General features: G+C 32.2%; 1 protein-coding gene across 1 annotated transcript; it reads left to right on the top strand.

The window, feature by feature from the left end:
• Window positions 1-4,936: 4,936 nt before the first annotated feature.
• LOC117169619 (splicing factor ESS-2 homolog) lies at window positions 4,937-19,178 on the top strand. Its single transcript, XM_033356070.1, has 4 exons — window positions 4,937-5,111; window positions 5,195-5,352; window positions 14,939-15,938; window positions 18,488-19,178. The coding sequence occupies exons 2-4, from the start codon at window positions 5,196-5,198 to the stop codon at window positions 18,792-18,794; spliced, it is 1,464 nt and encodes a 487-aa protein (XP_033211961.1). The 5' UTR covers window positions 4,937-5,111; window position 5,195; the 3' UTR covers window positions 18,795-19,178.
• Window positions 19,179-21,011: the final 1,833 nt, after the last annotated feature.

Here is a 21,011-nt window from a genome sequence, read left to right as displayed (position 1 = left end):
CTCTTCATGCTTGCATCTAGTTTATTTAACATTCTTTGTAGGTCTTCGATAGACTCTGCCATAACAACCTTATCATCTGCGAACGCTAACCCACGTACCCTTCAAATAATTTTTTATTTTTAAATAAAATTCATTAGGATAAATTGTTCAACTTTTTGAATACCATAAATAATCGTACAGAGAATTTTGGAATTTTTGAAAAAAGTGGTCTCAAAAATATTCAAAATGTGCCCACTTTTTGAATTTTTATCCAAAATGGCTGGCTAACGAACTTGACCTTTAGTTTAGGGCACTAAACGAGTATGCCAAAGGGCAATCTAATAGATTAATTTTTTAGAAAGTCATCGTGTTCACAGACAAACATACAGACAGACACAGGGGTAAAAACCTGTTTCTCGGTTTCAGAGGGTCTCAAAACGTGGACATTTGACCAAAACTGGGGGGGGGGGGGGGGGGCAAATTTTACACAAATCTAATACCTTCTCTAATGAGAATGTAAAAAAACTACAAATTTAGTAGGAAAACCACTAGCACGGCAAAAAGCACTGAAATAGCATCACTAAAAGGCCTACAACAGAGGCGTTAACTTCGATGCATGGTTATGAACTTTTTAATATCTTAACCCTCTACCGCCCTTGAAATTTTTTTAATTTGTTTACTTTGAGTTTTTTAAGAATGTTATGTCTAAGGTGCAGTGTATATAAAAAAAAAGTTTCAGCTCATTAGCCTTCTGACTAACATAAATCTATACTATAAAAAATGCCATTCATCTTAAAGTAATATTTAAAAAATGCCAAAGCTACCAAACGTTACATATGTCACTGTGGGCGGTAGAGGGTTAATTAAATGAACTCTAATTTTATTAAGCAATTGTAAAACTAATATGGATTATTAAATACTAGATGCCAAGATGGACTATAATAAGTTGAAAATTAAACATTTCATGCCAAATTAAAAAAATGATAAATGTCTTCGAGGTGCTCAATCCTTATGCGCACCCAAAAGATTATAAGATGGTGCGGCAGATGCCGGACAACTGCCCAGTTTACTTACTTAACAAACATGAAATTTTATCTAATTTTTCCTTAATGTATGACAGAATAGTTTTCAATAATTACACCAGGTGCATTAATGTTTACTTTTGGAAACGTTTACTGTACATTTGGACATTTTAATCTGCGTCATTAAAGTTTACCGAATTTCTATGTATTTTGCAGGTCACAAATTATTATGATAATGTTCAAACATTCTCTTTTTGGTCCATATATCCCAATTTCACACAAAAGTTTGCTAAAGTTTCCTAACAAAATTTTCTCCGTGTATTCACAGTAAAAAGAAAGTGTTAATGAAGCACCAATATCCGGGTACCATATACCTGCAACAGAAATTACCCTTGAGGTGTGAATACTGCACCGTAATTTAGGGTACAGATTCCCAATCACTTGGGATATGAAGTGTCCATCATTTGGGGTACGAAGTCTTAGGGTACGACGTGTCCGCTTCTTGGGGTACGAAATGAAAAACGTCATTATCGACGCATAATCTACGCGTTCGTAACTTTTAAAATACTTTTCAAGATTCGAAATAGCCATGTTTAAATGCATTGCTTATTATTTTGACAGCTTTGCTAATTGTATGTCATGGTCATTGAAGTTTAGCAGGTGCGTTGTTCGCACTTTGTAAAATTGAGCCATTAGGTATTTCAGATTAGGTGGGGATATCCAAGATGTCTGCACGCTGAGGGGCAAACAATAATGCCATATACATGGGACTAAACTTTATTTTTATAATAACTTGGAAAATAATTATTTTTCATCATAAATGTATTCAGACTATTCAACTATTTAATAACTATTTAATTAAATAATAAAATTGATATGTTTTTTGTAAATGTGAAAAATATTTTTTTCTCAAGCTATAAACTAAATTAAGTTTTATCCTCTGGAATTTGTATTATTGCTTAACCCTCATTGTACAGACATCTTGCTAGCTGACGTCACAACTTGAAATACTTAATATGAGAAATCTTAGCGCATATATAACTGGAGGGAACCAGGCCATTGACAGAGTTATTGGCAAAATAAAAGAGACAGACTATGAGTTAGCGGGATAAGTTATCTCTCTTGCGCAGCGATCTTATTGGCTGTTTACCGCTCCCCTCTAAATGAAGGTTAAATAGTTTACATATATGCGCAAGTAAAAAGCTATTTATAGAGCAAAATTGATAAGACCAATCATGTTGATGTGCAAGAGAGATAGCTTGTCCCCCAGCCCCAGTCAGTGGTGGCAAAACGCGAATATCTCTGGCATGCGCAGTAGTTATTCCTGTGTACTTTTAGGTTATGTAAGGCCATGTATCAATTTAAAAATAGACAAGAATCACTACTGCGAATACTCGAGATATCCGCGTTTGCTCACAATATAAGTTTATCTTGAATAATTCGTACCTTAATAAGAATACGTAGTGGAGCATATAGGCATGTTAAGATTACTAAAAAAGTAGAGCATATGGATACTAATTTCCCCACACATGGAATTGTTCGATATTTAAAATGAAAAGGTCTTTCTATACGCGTAATAATATCCTCAGATTTAACTGAATAAAAAAAAAAACAATAGGAAAAGTTACACATTCAATTTGATCAAAATAAAAACTATTTGATCAAATTTTCTATTACTAGACATTAATCTAGAAAGTTCGAAATATTTTTAAAGCATTACTTTATTATTAAAGTTAAATATTATGCTACCATTTTAGCATTATTATTATTTATAATAAGTTTAACTTCATTAATTAAAAGAAATACTTATTTAAATTATAAATAAAAATACGAGAACTGAATCTACAATTATTTAGGCGCTATAAAACTATATAATTTAAATAATAATTAATTTTTTGTCAATATGTACATTTTTATTCAGTTCTCGTACTGTTTTAGCGTAATTATTTACATGAAAGTAACAGAACCTCGATTTGAACTTCTCGCCAACAAAATACGCAAATTTATATTTATAGCTCGAGCATTTAACCTTTTTTTGGCAATAAATCATGCCTTAAAAAATATAATAAACATTCTAAACATGCATGCGTTAGAAAGAGAGATTGGATAAACTAGATTAGTGGGCATCCTTCAACCATGGCATGCTTGACAACAGCTGCAAAAATTTAAAAACAGTAACATCAGACCTTTCGTACCCCACCTTGTGGCTATTTCATACCCTACATACTCGGTATGTCGTACCCCAAGTTCGAGAGATATCTGAATCCCTACCGAGGTGCAGTGAACGCCGTTATAATTTTACCTGCAATAAAATATACCCCCAAGTTTTTACTGTGTTTAACCCAAAATTCTGGTCATTTAAACTAGAATTTTGTGTGTGTAATAAAACTGAAAAATCCTAGAATTCCTTAATTTTCCAATTTAAAAAGTGCTGTTCGGCTCAGCGTTCTCGGTTCTTAAGATTGGGTTTTTGATTGATTTTTTTTAAAACAGATTCACAATAAAAAAGAAAAAATTATATTACCAATCACAAGAATTGAGCTCAATTCTTGATTTTCGAAGTTGAAACATTTAAGAATTTGGAACATTTTTACTTTGGGTTTTCATTCTTTTTCGTAAGCTTATGAGATTTAGATATTTAAAAAAATAAAACATTCTTGTTAAACTTTCTATTCTTTTTTTCGTCAAATCCTTTGAATAAAGAACGCCGCACGTTTCTTATAGAAATTCGGTTTCGGTTAAATTGTTCCGTTTTTATATATTCTATAGCAAAATATGTCAAACTAACGTGTGAGATTCTTTAGATTATTTAAACAATTGTCTTTTAAGAGTTGTGGAACCATTCTTATTTTTCAGGCCGTATGAGTTCATTAATCTACGCCACAAATCAAAGCATTTGCTAAAATGAACCAAATTTTTCAAATGTAATTATCATGTTTATTGGATTTTTAATTATCTGATTAGATATTACTTCGAATAATTAAACTAGTAATTCATTGAATTTGAGGAATTTTTTTAATGACTCATTACTAATCTGAAAAGTCTTAAGGGCATGTGATACTTAGAAACTTGTCGATTTTACTAGTTTTAGGTTCCCCCGGCTTTTTTCTAGAATAATAAATATTTTGACTTAAAAATTTAGGAAATGATAGCGAAAATGCTAACGGACATCCCCAAACATTTTTTTTGTAGGTTAATTTAAAAAAATTTAATTGAGCAAAATGTGATTAATTTGCATAGCGCTTAGGAAATAGTATCGATTTTTTCAGTGTTAGATTCCCTCGGCTTTTTTCCTAGGATAAGAAATATTTTGCCTTCCAAATCTGGGAAATGATAGCGAACATGCTAACGGACGTCCCCACACACTTTTTTCTGTTTTTTTTTATCAAAAAATTGTTGATATTGTTAACAGCGTGCGTGTATATTTCGAGGTTATGTGTGTTACAATTCACCCGACCGTTGCTTCCAAACTACACAATATTTTTGGCCGAAAACTTTGGAATAACAAATAAACATAGTAACTAATCTCCTGGAACTAACCTTTTTTGCAGGCCATCAATAAAGTTTATTTCATAAATAATTTCCAGATTATTGAAAAGGCAGAGATGAAAAACCACGTAACCTCAAAATAATGCATATGCATACAATTTTTATTTAGCACAATACATTTTTTTGTTATTATATCCCTCAAAAAAAGTCCGGGGACGTCCGTTATGATATTTTATAGCATCTCCTATTTCAGTTTTTAAACATTTTCATTTTCGTGGAAAAAAGCCGGGGAAACTGTAAGTATCACATGCCCTTAAATTCGCAAAGAAACACATTTTGGTTCGATATTTAAAATTCAAATCAATCATGCGCAATCGCTGCATATAATAATGCCAGTAAAAATCACCTGATGGCACCACTATCCAGTTTAGAAGAAATTTGAGTATCTCTTATTTACGAAGTATTCGACATTGTTTCGTCTTCTCTCGTTTAAATCATTTAAAACGCGAACAAATTCAATGCTTTCAAAGTGATTAGTGTGCTTGGAAGTAATTCGAAATAATCCTGTCTAAACAAACAAGCGAGAATCTTACTCAAAAAGGAATAGTTGAACAATGTGAAGTAAAGATAACCTCAAAGTTTTCTTGTTGATCTTTTCATACAGTGTTGTGTATTAAACAAAACGTTCATTTTGGTTTATAAAGCATGTGTTCGCCGATGGATTCTCCAGGAATTCGTGCTCTCGAAGCTGCCAGGAATATTAAGGATTTGGCAATCTTCAAAAAGCCGATTGGAGTTGCAAAAAAAAGCAGTTGTTTTCGTGTCAAAATTTTGGATGAGGACACTTACATTGCTAAAATGGGTAAGATATTTGTATCAGTTATTCTTGTTCAGTTAATGCAGTCATGTTCCTGTTAGTGTTCCTATTGTGACATCCTTTATGAGAGCTCTCTTACACAAAATTATGTTACTTGGTGTCAGGAGAAGCAAAATTTGAACTGTATAATCAAGAGAATGCTCCTTAAATTATATATAACCAGTGTTGCTAACATGCTACATGAAATTTTGTATAATTTCCAGTCACTTGTTTGTCTTTGTTTGAAAATTAGTCCTGAAGTTAAAAAATATCAGGCTTCATTTGTAAAATTTAATCAAGAATTATGAGTACAAAAGTAGTTTATATCACCCTTGCCTTATGTATTTCACCTTTGTCGCAAGTAAAAACTGTGTGCTGCAAACAAAAGTATTTTAAGTTTGAGGGGGGGGGGGGGGGGCTAAATCTACATAGGAACTAAACTTTTCTTTTTGTTAGAAGAAAAAATGTAACACATGTGCTTGGCGATCGCCAACTTTAAATGCCTTTTTCTGGAAAGACGAGTTTTCGAAGTACGCCCGTTATTTTTACTTTACCCTGTATCGAATTAAATTCGATTAAATATGAGTGTCATCGGTAACTTGTCCTGACGATCTTTTTTCAAATTATTGGATATTTTTTTAAGAATACCCGAGCTTGTACGCCATTCGTTAAAAAGACAGTTTTTTATTAATTTTATGGCATAAAAGTTTAATTTTACATAAAAATTGATTAATAGTGGAAGATTATTGTATCTACTTCAAGACTTGAAAATTTAATTAAATTTAAAGTGCCTTTATTTGAGCAAAATAACCGATTTAGAAGCCCAAACAAGATCGTTCGCCAATTCCGTTTTATCCTGTGACATGGTTTTATTTTTAGAAGAATCATATTTTGGCGGTGATTTTATTAATAGAATATCAATCAAAACATGTATTTTTTACCTGAAAAACACTTGAATGATAGGTTAACCCAGCCTAAAAATATTATTTAAAATTATAACATTTGTGTTGCATAACCGTATCTTCTGGTAACATGAAAGTTATTCGAAACAAATGATGTTATTTGACAAACGGAAATTAATTGATGTTCCCCTTATTTTTGAACTTGAAAATGATTTAAAATAAATTTGAATTAGTATATATTTTTCATTCTAATGGTTTGAAACGTGAACATGATTTGAAGGGGTTTAATACATATCTAAGTAACAAACATTTTTGCAGAAAATAGGCTTTTGGCATTAAAAAATTCTTTAAAAATCAAATACATGTTGCTTTAAAAGGATTTGTTTAAAGTTTAATTTTTAATCCAGTAATAAAAATATTTTTAACTCAAAACCTTAAAACTGATTGTACTGGTCTCCCATTTTCTCTTTTTTTTTTTAAATTGCTTAACGTTTTACCTTTTTAAAACATTCATCTAACCATATTTCTCTTCCTAAAAGTTTTTCAATACAATAAAATAATAAAACGCTTATTTTTCAAAGAAAAGTCTCTTAAATAATACTATTGGCCACTTTTTTCGTTACCAAAGTCCAAATCAAGTTCTAAACTAAAACCTTAAATATTCATTTTCTATAGATTTTTTTTACATTCATTTTTACCTTGCATTTAGAAATAGTATTTCTTCAAATTATTATCGTTTATCTATAAAGAAACATACCTTCCTTCTTTTTATAGCTCTTTAAACGAAAAATCGTCTGTTACAGTGCGATATCGTCAAACTAATTCTTTATTTTCACGGAAAGTAATGATTTTTTTAATGAAAACTTTTTTATTCTTATTCAGACATCCCATATCTCAGGAGTAATTTTTTTATTATTATTACAAATTAATTTTCTGTCGCTGTGCAACAACAATTTTTAAAATCCAATTCATTTGAATCTCCATATTCTTAAATAGTTCACATGTAATTAATTAACATATTCTAATAAAACTCATTTTTCTAATTTAGCAACTCAATATCTGGAGAATAAGTTTGTATTTTTTGTTTAAACTGAAAATTTATGCTTTTTCCAGTTTTAGGTTCCTGGTCACTTTGAGATTGTAAAGTTCTACTGTTCTATTTCTCAGAATTGGATCATTTTTTATAATCATACCTTGTTGCTTTTAATTTACGATTACTTCGGCTCGAGAATAAACTTTTTTTTATCTTTAAATGGTGATTTCGATTTTATAGAATGCTATTTCGCTCTCATGACAAAATTTGATTTTGTTGGTTGTCTAGTTCTGTATTGCAACCTTTTATTTCTAAACCTATAATCTTAACAAATAAATATAAAAAAAGGAAATCAATTAATTTTTTATTAAAACTTATCTATAAATAACTTCCAATGTAAAAATATGATGAAAATCAGAATTAGTAATAAATGAGGCCTGGGAAACTCTATGCAATCTAATGAAATGAAATTTGTTAAAATCCTTTAAACATTTCATGGAATCTTTTAAATTAACCTACAACCTTATAGGTTCCTAAAATAGTTCCATATCTTCAAAAATTAAAGGACATTCTTTAAAACCTCATTAAAGTGTTTTAGAAGTACTTAAAGTCCTTATATCTCCTTATATCTCCTCTAAAAACCATTAAAATTCTTTAAATTCTTGGAAATCTTATAAAGTCCCAAATCTTCGGAAATTCTTTAAAAATGCGTGGAATTTTGAAAATCCTCTGAAACCTCCTAAAATATTTGAAAACGATATCAATATTATAAAATGTTTCGCTATTTTGTATATCTATTGAAATCCCATAAAAATCTTTTCCATTTCGTGAAGTATCTTTGGCCGTAAATTCGGAGAAATAAGGGTCTACCTCAAAGGCGCAGAACTCTAGTCATTAGTCTGAATCTGTTTGAGTTAGAGACATTTCAAGCGCGTTCGGGATATGCATCGATAAATGCAGGTTCGCTTAGATGCGTTCAAAATCTCCTGAACAGTATTTTTTTCAATTATATTCAAAGTTCCTGCTTCTCAGAACAAATCTGATAAGTTACCAAAGCCAACTAGATGTAGATAGTTTTTATGGTTTCTATATGTTAAGAGGTATTTGCGAAATGTATCCGATGTTATTGTATACCAGGAGTAAGAGTTAATTTTGGAGAAAAGCGATATTTCCTTAAAATTACTTCCCTTCGGAAGCCAGAACCTTCTAACAGCTAGCCTTCCACATTCGGTAACACTTCTTAAAGTCACCTTTCGGAATAGCTAACAGCTGTTTTATCCCATTGTACTTCATTTTCTCTACATCTTGAAATCGTTTTCTTTTTAGAGAATTCTTACTATTTAAGAAACAGCTAGAAATCGCAGGGAGCCAAGTCAGGAGTGTGTGTGGGCTACTGAAGTTGTGTAAGGCTGTATTTTATCAGAAATTGCGGAATAAGCTACGATGAATGGGCAGGTGCGTTCTCGTGGCGAAGGACTCAGTCGCCGCTTTTCCATAATTCAGGTTCAAAATTTTCAAAACAATAGTTTTTGAAATTCCGAGGTCTTCCTGTTAAACGAAGATTTCCATTGATAAACACTCGCACTTATTCCACATTTTGAGGTGTTTCAGCCATTGTGGGCCTATTAGAGCGAGAGTTGCTGTCCAATGAAGTACGAATACTTCTCAACACTATCATTAAATTAAATAAAATAGTTATTTCATCGCAATTAAGTAAATAAAAAGTAATGATAACTTTTAGCAAATATTTAAAAATGTATTAATCCGTTATTCCGTTGATTGTCGATTAGTATTCTTCAGTTGGAGGTATGTAGCCTTTTTTTAATTATATAATTTCTTCATTCTTTCTGTCAGTTTATGCCAGTTTTTTTCGAAGTGTTTTTTTCCATTCGATAACCCTCGTACTTTAGAATAGAACTCGAAAAAATCTAAGCAATGGATCCGTTTTATCCGTAGAATCCATTGAATCTTAGAATCCGTAGGTTCCCTTGACGAGAAGAAATGTGGATTTTGAGAGGAAGTTAGGCTACACATATTTTTTCGATCGGAAAAATAATGTCTGAGGTTATCTGCAATTTAATTTTAAAGTTTGTTTTTCACAAAAACACGTATTTGTGATCAGAATCGAACGAAGGGATGGCTAAAACTCAATTTATAGGTTTTAACGGTATTAGCATGTTCAAATTTTTATATTACATTTTTATCTCATTGAGAAGATATTGTTTTTTTTTTAAATACGACTTTCGCGGATTCCATCAAATGTCGACTTTTTAAGGCCCCCAGTCAGCAAAAATAGTTTTTACGTCGGTGTCTGTGTGTCATCGTCGATGTTTCTGTATACCGGGTAACTTTTGAAATACTACTCTGATTGTATTGTGCTTCAGCATACTTCTTAGTGGTGTTAAAAGAAAGGACGAGTTTATTAGCCGGCTATTTTGGATAAAAATTCCAAAAGTTATAGCATATTGAACATTTATAAAACCGTTTTTTTCTTCAAGATTTGAAAATTGTTTGTACAGCTATTCATACCACTGGAAAAATCAAACAATTTAACCTTACGACTTTTTCAATAAAAAGAAAATTATCAGAGTTATAGTATTTTGTAAATTAAAAAAAGAAATAATTACTTTTTGATAGGACGCCTAGTTTTTGTTTTATTCGTAGAAAACAATATTAAAATAAATTAAATTTTTTGACAAACGATATAAGCTACGAAAAAAATAAGACAAAAGTTGTAAATCCGAAGAAAAGCTAAAAATTGATCATTGATAATTTTTTGATAGGATGTGTAGTTTTTGTTTTAATCGTAAAAATAACATTAAAAATAAAAAAAATAAAAATTTGTTGGAACAATGACGCCAGGTAGGAAAGAGAGTTAATGGGCAAAAGTTGTATACCCGAAAAAAAATATATAATTTTTATTATCGATAATTTTTTTATGGAACGTGTAGTTTTTGTTTTAATCATAAGAAATAAAACTAAAAAGAAAAAGAAAAATTTGGACCAATGACACAAGTGATGAGCATTTTATTTATCAAAAATTGTCGCCTAAATTATATCTATAAATTTTCTAAGAATCACTTTACTCAAGGATGCGTATTTTTGGTTTAAATTTTAAAAAATAACATTGAAAATAAACAAATTAAATTTATGGAGAAACGACACAAGTTGCAATAAAATATTTAATCAAACATTTTTTAATAGTATGCACACTTTTCTTAATTATAAAAAAACGATAATGAAAATACGTTTGTATTTATACAAAATGCTTATTAAAAGGATAAAATTTTCTGAATAAGCAGTCCCTGACCGAGGTGTAGGAATAATGATAAAATGCATTTAATATAATAGTGTTAAACATAATGTAGAAAAATGCGCATTTTAGACCAAATCAAGTGTAGATTTTTTAAGGAATTATGCAGTGTTATCGACTTATAACAAGAAATTAGCTTTTGATTCTGCGAAAAAGCAAAAATTTATTTATAAATAAATAACTTGATAAATCTTTGTTTAAAAAATTGTATTCAATAAGAAGAATTATTTATTGTCATCGAAATGTTCTTAAAATTTTACAAGTTAGCTATTTAGATTTCATTGCGTCGAAAGAACAAGGTTTGTGCGCATAAAAATAGCCAAATATTGTTTAAAAAATTATTGTCAGTTTTCATTTAAAGCTTAATACGACATTTGAATTTTGTGACCTAGTAATATGTGATCGATTCCGTAGGAATAGTTTAATTTATTCCATCATAAATACCTGATACGGATAATTTAAAAAAATTGTTCATAAAATAATGAATTATGTATTAAATTTGATTAATTCAACTGAAAAACTCTTTTTTACATACATTGTTTAAATTCAGTGCGTATCAATAGACGAGTGACTGCCAATTCCCACGAAAAAAAATTTTCTTATAGTTTTATGTTTTTAAAGAATTTTGGAATGAATTTAAGTATACTGGAACCTGGAATTAGTTACCTCGAATTTACTATAATCCTAGAACTGAAGGCCCCTACACTTTAGTGACGAGAGGAGCTTTGGACGTCTTGGAAATAGTATCAAAGCCAATGCAAGTCATGTCCGAAGCCGTAATTTAATCCAGGTTCCAGTGTATTTCTTAAAAGACTGTTCATTTTCGTTATTAGATAAAGTAATACTTTTAAAAATTCATCATTAGAATTTGATGTGAAATTTTCAACAAAAAATATGACTGTCCACTTTTAATTTAGAAAAATTAGTTTTTAACCAAATAAAGTAAATTTCAAACGAAACAGTGAAGCTTTCAACCAAACAAACGAATTTTTAACCAAAAAGATTGAATGTCTATAAAAAAAATGTCGAAAAGTGGAATAGTTAAATGTTTAGATTAAAAAATAAATTACAATTTGTCAAAAAAAAAAAAAAAAATATATATATATATATAGATCAATTTACAAAGAAAAAAGATAAATTTATAACAACAAGAAAGAATAGTTTAGTTTTCAGTTAGACGACTAAGTTTTGAAGCAAATAAAAAAATGTTTCTACGAAATAGTTAAATTTTCATTAAAACAAATTAATTTTCTAGCAAAAAGATTAAATGCCTATATATAAAAGAAAATCTACCAAGAAAAAGTATTTTTCAACAAATTACATCAATTTTCAAACAAACTAGAAGCTAATACGCGCGCGACCCACTAATTTACTTGTAATTATTTTAGTTGTAAATGAAGTTCAACAAAATACCACGATAATAATTTTTTCTTTAATAACTTGTGTTTGTACACGGCTTCGCACGGCTACCCTCTCACGATGCAGAATAAATTATGTTGTATCACTAAAAATTTGTATGGAAGTTTGGAAAAAACATCTAAAATGTCGGCGCGTACAAATTTTCATAGAAATACGTGGTAAATGATCTCGACTCGAGAAGGGTCCAAATTTCAAGCCATTTCGAGCACCCCTAAACCTGGATGGGTGACCATCTACGACATTCGACCGGGTTGTGTACACGAATTTCGAAAAACCGGCTAAACTTGGGAGGTGATTTTCTGCAGTTTTCCTCTCATTTAACCAAATTTTTAGGCAAATGCTTTGAATAAACTTTGAATAAACTCGTATGTAGCCGCATTGTAACTAAACTATCCTAAAATTCATGCAGTGAACTTCGTAAACAAATTGTGTTTATTAATAGTATAATACCCCAACTCTCAATATGTTTATGAAAATTGTTTAAATGGTTAATAATTATTATAAATTTACAAATTCAGGTGAAATCATCATCAAAAGACATTCTGAGTTCGTTCCATAAACAAATTATGGCTCTTCCTTGAGAAATAGCCAAGCTATAAATATGTTGATAAACATTTTTTGAATAATTAATAATTGTACATTTTCAAAGCATCAGAGAAAAAAATAATCGGAAAGATATTCTTAGTTAATTATGTTTAAAAATGGAGCCTACTCGAAGAAATAAAACTAAACTCTTAATTTTTAATTAAAATGGTTTGAATAATTAATAGTTCTTGTAAATTTACAAAGCAACATAGAAAGGAGCCATCGGATGGACCTTCCTAGTTAATTTCGAAAACAAATTCACTCGTAAAAAAAAGGTTAAACTCTTAATTTTGCAATTGAAATTCTTTAAATAATTAATAGTTCTTGTAACTTTACAAAGCAACATAGAAAAGAGTCATCGATTAGACATTCTTAATTATTTTCGAAAACAAATTGACCCGTAGAAAAAAATGAACTTTCAATTTTTTGATCGAAATTGTTTAAATAATTATTAGTTCTCGTAAATTTACAAAGTAATATAGAAAAGAGTCTTTGGTTAGACATTCTTAGTTGACTCCGTATACAAATTGACTCGTAGAAAAAAGTCACTTTTGATTTTTTGATCAAAATTGTTTAAATAATCATTAGTTCTTGTAAATTTGCCAAGCAACATAGAAAAGCGTTAGTTTACTCCGTGAACAAATATACTCGTAGAAAAAAGGCACACTCTTAATTTTCTAATTAAAATTGTTTAAATAATTAATAGTTCTTGTAAATTTACAAAGCAGTATAGAAAAGAGTCATCGGATAGACATTCTTAGTTGACTTCGTAAACAAATTGACTCGCAGAAAAAAGGGCAAAATCTTAATTTTTTTAATCGAAATTGTTTAAATAATTAAAAGTTCTTGTAACTTTTCAAACCAAAATAGAAAACAGTCTTCGGATATACATTCTTGGTTGACTCCGTAAACAAATTTACTTGTAGAAAAAGGGCAAACTTTTAACTTTTTAATTAAAATTGTTTAAGTAATGAATAGTACTTGTAAATTTACACAGAAACTAGAAAAGAGTCATCGGATAGACATTCTAAGTTGACTTCGAAAACAAATTGACTCGTAGGATAAAGGCCAAACTTTAAATTTTTTAATTAAAATTATTTAAATAATGAATATTTCTTGTAAATTTGTAAAGCAATATAGAAGCGAGTCATCGGATAGACATTCTTAGTTGACTTCGTAAACAAATTGACTCTTATAAAAGAAGTCACTATTAATTTTTTTATCGACATTGTTTAAATAATTAATAGTTCTTGTGAATTTACAACGTAACATACAACATAGTCATCAGATAGACTTTCTTAGTTGACTCCGTAAACAAAATGACTCGTATAAAAAAGTGACTTAATTTTTCGATCGAAATTGTTTAAGTAATTAATAGTTCTTGCAAATTTGCAAATCAACATAGAAAAGAGTTAGTTGACTTCGTGGACAAATTGACTCGTAGAAAAAAGTCAAACTCTTAATTTTTAAATTAAAATTGTTTAAATAATTAATCGTTCTTGTGAATTTACAACGCAACATAATAAATTAAACGTATTCTTTAAAAAATAGCCATTTATGAAAATTGTTAAAATAATTACAATGTTTGCAGATTAAATAAATATTAGAAACGATAAATGACCTCCACTCGAATTCGGCACGGTCGCTGTAACTTAATCGCTAGGATTGTTTACATCCAATAATGTAAAAAGATCCCTCCAACATTATTTGACGCCTTATATAATACTTGCGTTACGCTTTTTCTATCACTCTATGAGAAGCGCTGACCAACTTTCAACTATAGGATATTTTAATTCTTAATTGAATTTTTAAACTAATAATTGAACTTCCAACCAAACAGGTAAATTAGTCACCAAAAAGCATTATAATCTGCCACAGAAGATAAATCTTTAAAAAAACATAAAATTTCCAACAAATAGTTGAATGTTCAACTGAAAACATTAATATTCAAACAAACATGATGCAGTTAAACTTTTAGTCAAAAATTAAATTTTGTATATAAAAAAAAAACTAATTTTATACCAAAAAGATTAATCTTCTACCAAAAATGATCAGTGTTTAATCAAATACATGAATTTTCAACTGCGGAAGTTAAAAAAATAATGTAAAATTTTGTAAATAAAATCGTTGAATTTTAACAAAATAGTCTTAATAACAAACTTATCTTATTAACAAACGAGGGAATATTAGGTGGATAGTATTTTTAGAAAATTCGCTTCTGATTTTTAGACCTTTTTGTTTAATTCCATATCGCTCAATTTTTTTAGTAACTTCTTTTTATAATTAAAAAAATGTGGTTGTAGGCCTGTAACTAAAACATTTAAAAAATTCATGTTTCAGGTAAAATCATTGAGCGTGACTTCTTCCCAGATTTAAAAAAACTGAGAGCCCAAAACGAGTACCTAGATGCCCTGGAACAAAATGACGCAAAGCGAATGAGAGAATTGTATGCAAAATACAGTTCAGGCCGACCAATTACCGAACGACCAGTAAGTCCAGCTACGTTTGAAACACCCCTTCGAGGAGAAGATGACCCCAGCTCTCTTTTACCTGAAACTCCAACAGAGGAAACTTCAGTAGATTTAAGCATAATAGAAAACTATATCGAGCACAAAGTAGGATTAGACGATTATCTCAGCACTCACACAAGTGAAGACAATGCCAGCTTTCAAGAAATTATGGCTGAAGCCGAAAAACGACACAAATTAAAATACGCCTGGTTGTACAAAAACGAGGAAGCAGCCAAAGCACTTGCGATAGAAAAGAATGAGGAAGAATCCCTACCCATAGAAGACAGAAAGAAACCGAAGGAGCTCGAAATGTGGAATTACACAAATAAAAATTACATCATGTATGTTCCCGATGGGGTGGAGTTAACCACAGAAGAAAAAATAGAGATGGCTAAGCAAAAACAAGAAGTCATTCACACAAATACGAGACTCACTGTGAATCCTTTTAATGAAAAACAAAACAAAGAAACCATATGCAAATTAGCTAAATCGCAATCAAGAGCGAATGACGGTAAAATTGGAGTTGATGGTAAAGAAGTAATTAAGAATCTAACGCCTAGAGTGAATGGGTTCAGTATCGTTGCTACTCCGAGTCCAAGACCTGGAGAATGCGAGAGTCCACTCATGACCTGGGGTCAAATCGAGGGAACGCCTTTCAGACTGGATGGAGGAGATACGCCACTCCTGAGAACCAACCAAGGACCTTCATTCAAGATGGCAGAACCACCTAAAAGAGAAAAAATTGCCTTTCAGCTTGCTGAAAAGGCTGGGGAGAGACACAGGGATCGGAAAATCAAAGCTTTGGAAGTTGCGAGAAGATCTTTGGCAACGTAAATATGATTTGATTTTTATTATCTTTTTTGAGTGTCCGGGATGTCATTCTTTGTATAGAATGTTCACTGGACATTCCTGACAATACCCCCTCCAAGAGTCGCTCACGGAATTTTGGGTCTCATTATTATGTCTGGTTAAGGTTGCCTTGTACAAGTCCTAATTCCCATCTTTTTCGTCCTTTTAAAAAAACGTCGAGTGTCCTTTTTCAGGTCCTCCAGACTAAGATTCCACCAAGGTGCATCCCTGTCTGTTTTCTTAATGCGAAAAGGACAATTGTCCTCATTCGCTTTATTTATACCTTTTTGTAGAATGTCGACAGCAAATTCTATGTGTTCGTTCGCCTTTATTCTAACCGGTATAGCACCCAGCTAATTATTGAAATCATCTCTGTAAGTATTCCAGTCAGTTGGTATGGGGTTCCTGTACCTTTGATCCTAGGGTCTATCGGCTGTCAACGAGAATCATATCTGTCTATGATCCGATAGGTACGTATCCGGCGATACATGCCATCCCTTGAACACTTCGTCAATACTTATCGAACATATGTTCAAGACAATTAGCTTGCGACATCTAGATGTCACTAAGGTAGGCGTATTACCCCGATTCAATAAAGTTAAATCAGTAGCTAAGCTGTAATCTAATAAAGACTCACTCCCGTGGTTGGTGTCTTTACTACCCCAGGCCGAATGATGTGCGTTAGCACCACATTCGATGAGCACTAGCCATCCTTTAACGCGACAGTAGTCTACCTGATTTCGCCGTTACTCATATGATAGGCCTTGGCCGTCAAATGGTAGACACTACGCTGAACAAATCACCACAGGTTGGCGCTTGCTCCCAATTGGTGTTCAATCTTTATTGTCACCAAGTCTGTGAAAAAGAGCCTTTATAGTCCAATAAATTTAATGTATCCTTTGAGATAAAGTACTGCCCTAGGTGTTTCTACGGAAATATCATAAATGACTGATTTGCCCTTGTTACTTAATCCTCTAATTTTTGCCTAATAAGCTCATAACCATCCATCTTATCATTTTTATGGTGAGGTTTTGGATTTCCATCCTTTTAATTGCTGCTATTGGTTCTAAGGATACACTAGAAATCAAATCCAGTTGCTTTACTGGCCTTGGCCGGTCTTTGTTGTCGATCACTTTGATCTCAGCTCCCACCCAAGATTGTAATCCGCAAACAGCCAATGAGCCAAGTTCGATACACTTCGCCCGAACCGATGACCACAAAAGTAATATTTTTTAAGCGGCAATCTTCAAATCTTGGGATTACTTCTCCAGGTTGCACTCTGTCGATTTTCTTCTCTAATGCCGCTTTAATTGCCTTAGTGTGGTCATCATCGAGTTTGGTTATTGGGAACCCCTTCGCGACTATGACCACTTTCAGGTGACTGATGAGCTCGGCTATAAGAAACTGTTGGACCTTTTAACCGAATTTTCTTCCTAGCAGCTCCTGACTATCTATTATGTCGTGGTTTTCCCCTTAAGTTTGAACCCACGGCATTAGTATCGCCGGGATCACTTCGAGATGGTTCCCACTTATAGATTCCGACGTATGTTTTGAGGCTCTTCAGTAATTTTCATCTTCACAGAGGAAGATGCTTTTTCCAGAGATGGGTCGTTGCCGACTCCCCCTCATTTCATTTCCACGAATAGCTAGGGAAATAAAAGGTCTGCCCCTGCAGAGCCCCGCATGTAAGGGTAAAACTGATTACTCGGGGAGGTCGTCCGGTGTCCCCGAAAGGCCTTTAGGACACTTTCGTACCAATAGGTGCCAAAGTGCCATGGCCACAGTCACTCTACAGTCTACACCCTTGACTTAAGAGATAGGGGATAGCCAGATTGAATAGGGGCACTTAATGAATATCCGTTTGTAGGTGACCACACCAATGGAGGGCTGCTTCTTGTTCTTTATGCAGGCTTTATGTGTGTCAGCTGGACTCTTTCAAGCTTCTATCATACCACAATCATACATGCCAGGAGAGCCCGTTTATAGGGATATTCTATTATGCTTATCCAGTTAATTAAATTAATTTTTTCGTGGTATAAGATGGGAGTTTATAAATTTTGTACTTCAAAGAAACGCTTTCCAGAAAAATCTTACATTTTTTCACCGAGGATAAAATATTACCCACTTTGGGGAGCTTTCGGCAAATGAGAATAATTCCTAAAGATTCAGCATAGGCCCCAGTATCATATACGCCACTCAAACCAGAATTTTGATTAGGCCTAAGTAGCGTTTTGGCCGAAATGAAACTAAATACCAAAAAATGTCCTATTAATCATGAGTCTTAAGCCAAAAAGAGTAAAGGTAAATTATTTTTTAATAAAGATTACTGGAAATTATGATTAATTTTCCGGAAATACATATAGAATATGCATCGTGAAAGGGGATCATAGGAAAAAAATTATTATGCCCTTTGGTATTTATTAAATTTGAGTTCAATTTTTAAATTTTTCTCGAAATCGACATTTTAGTGTATTTAAGGCACGGCTTCAATCATTCTTTTAATAAGCAAATATTCTTTATTTTTATACAGACCTTCACCAAAGTCGACAATGGATCGTCTGAGTACAATGTCACCAGCAGCGCGAAGATTTGCGACTCAGAAACTGAGGCTCCTTGGCACGCCAACGCCCAGAAGAACTTCCAGGTCTCGAACACCGTCGATTGGAGTGCGAACACCCAGGACACCCCGACTATCTACATCTGGGAATGATTGTCAATCTTCTAGAGAAAATTCTATATCTAAACATGGTTCAACTCCTACAGGTTTTGTGTCAACTGATAATTTACTTAATCTTCCTCTTCAAAGGCAAAGAGCGTCAGATTTCTTTAATAAATGAAACTGCTTTGATATCTTTCGATTTTGTATTCTCCAAACAAAATGTTTACGATAGAGTGAAAGAAAGTTGTTTAGTGTTTAATTAATTTTTAAGTATTTATGTAGGAGATGAAGATTGGACACTGCTCATGTTTTGAAGGTGATATAGATTTGATCAATATTACGTATTACGGATGTAGACTTTGTAGCGGGGATATTAGATTAAAATATTAACCATAACTTTGTTGAATTTTGCAGTATGGGGCGACTCGTTATGTAAACATCACACTTGTCCAGAACTTGTGAGGACATTGATATTCTTAATGTCACTTTTTCTTCGAAAGTGTTCCCGTGTATTTTTTGTCAGGCTCATTTCACTTAGACTTGAAAATCTGCGTTTTTCGAACTCTTCTTCGGTCTCGTGGTGCCTTTGGCATCCTCGATTTACTAATCGTTCCATAAAAATCACGCTTGACAAAAAATGCCTGCTTTCCTCCGTCGATAAATAATATATTGTGATATTGTTGGACTTGTTGAAAAAACTGCTGCATCCAATAGTGTTAATGTAACTTAAAAATTATGATTATTTTTTTAAAAAAATTGAGTGCAATCCAAATTCCACTTGTGTACGACTTGAAAATGTTTAATCTAGGAGTTATGCCCCTGCAGTACTTAGAGATGGAAACCCAATCATGGAAACTTAAGTGTACCTGCTGTTGTTCCTCCTCATTTCCACCTCCGGTAGCCAAAGCTCGTATCCAATACTGATATCTTAGGTATGTCTTGGGTATGAAACGGCCTTTATTAACTACACATACAGCGTGAATATATTCATAATACCTAGAAGCGTACAGGTTCTGACTACCTACATTCACGACATCGACATCTCTACTGTGATCGCTTTGTTGACTCCGAAAACTAAGCTGTGCACAATATCAATTTTGTTGTTTGGACAGACTGATTACGTTCTTGACAAACGGCTTGTTATGTGTGAAAACTGCTCTACTTTCGCCCGCCACAGTTCGTTTGTGGCATTAATTCCTTCAGTAAAAGTATGATTCCTATTAGACCATTTTTATAGAAATTGGAACAAAAAATGGGTTTCAACAATTTAACAGGTTTTTGGACAATACCTTCAAAAATATTTCTCCTTTAACATCTAATTAAAATAATTGTTCAGTTATAGCTTCATTTACAGCCAAGAGTCGGGTTCAGCTTGCCAATATGTGATGAAAGCGAATGTCTAGTACACGGCTCCAGAAAGAAAGTTGACATCACTTAAGGTGTTCGTACAAGAAAATACGTGTGCAGTATGCTGGAAACGGCTAACGCACGAGCTGTCCGTGCACACCCGCAGAGTGCCAACCAATCGCATGCAATGTGTCGCACTGCTGAGATGCGAGCTGGTTACGTACCGTTCACTCATCGGACCGCCGCGCCGCTCGAGAAGCAGAACTTTGCGACGTTGCCAATTTGGTTTATTATATCTTACACAAAAATTTCTTTTCACGCAAAATATTTTTTTCTTGTTAAGCACTCAAAATTTTTCGATACGTGCTTTTTAATTGCAATATCACACGCGAAGTTTTCGAGAAAATTAAAAAAAAATTTATGTTGATAAAAAAGTTTTTTTTTCTTTTGCTTATACTGCCATAATAAACAAAGATATGAAAATTGATACGGAAGATCAAATGTGGGCCTTTTCCTCAACTTTCGAATAAAACATACTAAAATATACTTTATTTATTTAATAATATAAATCAAATTTTTATAAACAAATAGATTTTTTCAATCTGGACCTGTTTTTAGAATTTTTTTTATTTTAAAGAGTGGACTAAACGTTTTTCTTGATCTGCTAAAAATTTGGGAGTGGGTAGTCAAATACTTTCGAAGCGATGCATTTTTGAATAGCGTCTCGCGCGCGTGAAGTGTACCGCAGCGCGACTCGCTCGGACTCGGACTCTACTGCATACGTGATAAGTAAAACACAACCATCCACTTGCAAAATCGTATATTTTTATTCTGTTAATTTAACATTATCAAAATTTATGGCTATTCAAAAATTCATTGCTTCGAAAGTATTTGACTACCCACCCCAAATTTTTACCAGGTCAATAAAAACATTTAGTACACTGTTTTGTGATCTTGAGATTCTGTTGGGTGATTTTTTAAAAAGGATCAAATGCTCTAGGGAAAGGGAAGGCAGGTTTCGGAAGACTTTGGATATGTAATTATAGGA

The sequence above is a fragment of the Belonocnema kinseyi genome, chromosome 3 (genome assembly GCF_010883055.1).
Source record: "Belonocnema kinseyi isolate 2016_QV_RU_SX_M_011 chromosome 3, B_treatae_v1, whole genome shotgun sequence".
In the NCBI taxonomy this organism is placed as follows: domain Eukaryota; kingdom Metazoa; phylum Arthropoda; class Insecta; order Hymenoptera; family Cynipidae; genus Belonocnema; species Belonocnema kinseyi.
This window is presented reverse-complemented; position numbering and strand designations above follow the sequence as displayed.

Excerpts from the sequence above, each read along its gene's own strand:
- LOC117169619 (XM_033356070.1), top strand. The coding sequence starts at position 5,196 with ATGTGTTCGCCGATGGATTCTCCAGGAATTCGTGCTCTCGAAGCTGCC. Across the intron at positions 5,353-14,938 it reads CACTTACATTGCTAAAATGG|GTAAAATCATTGAGCGTGAC; the intron begins GTAAGATATTTG and ends TTCATGTTTCAG. Across the intron at positions 15,939-18,487 it reads GCGAGAAGATCTTTGGCAAC|ACCTTCACCAAAGTCGACAA; the intron begins GTAAATATGATT and ends ATTTTTATACAG.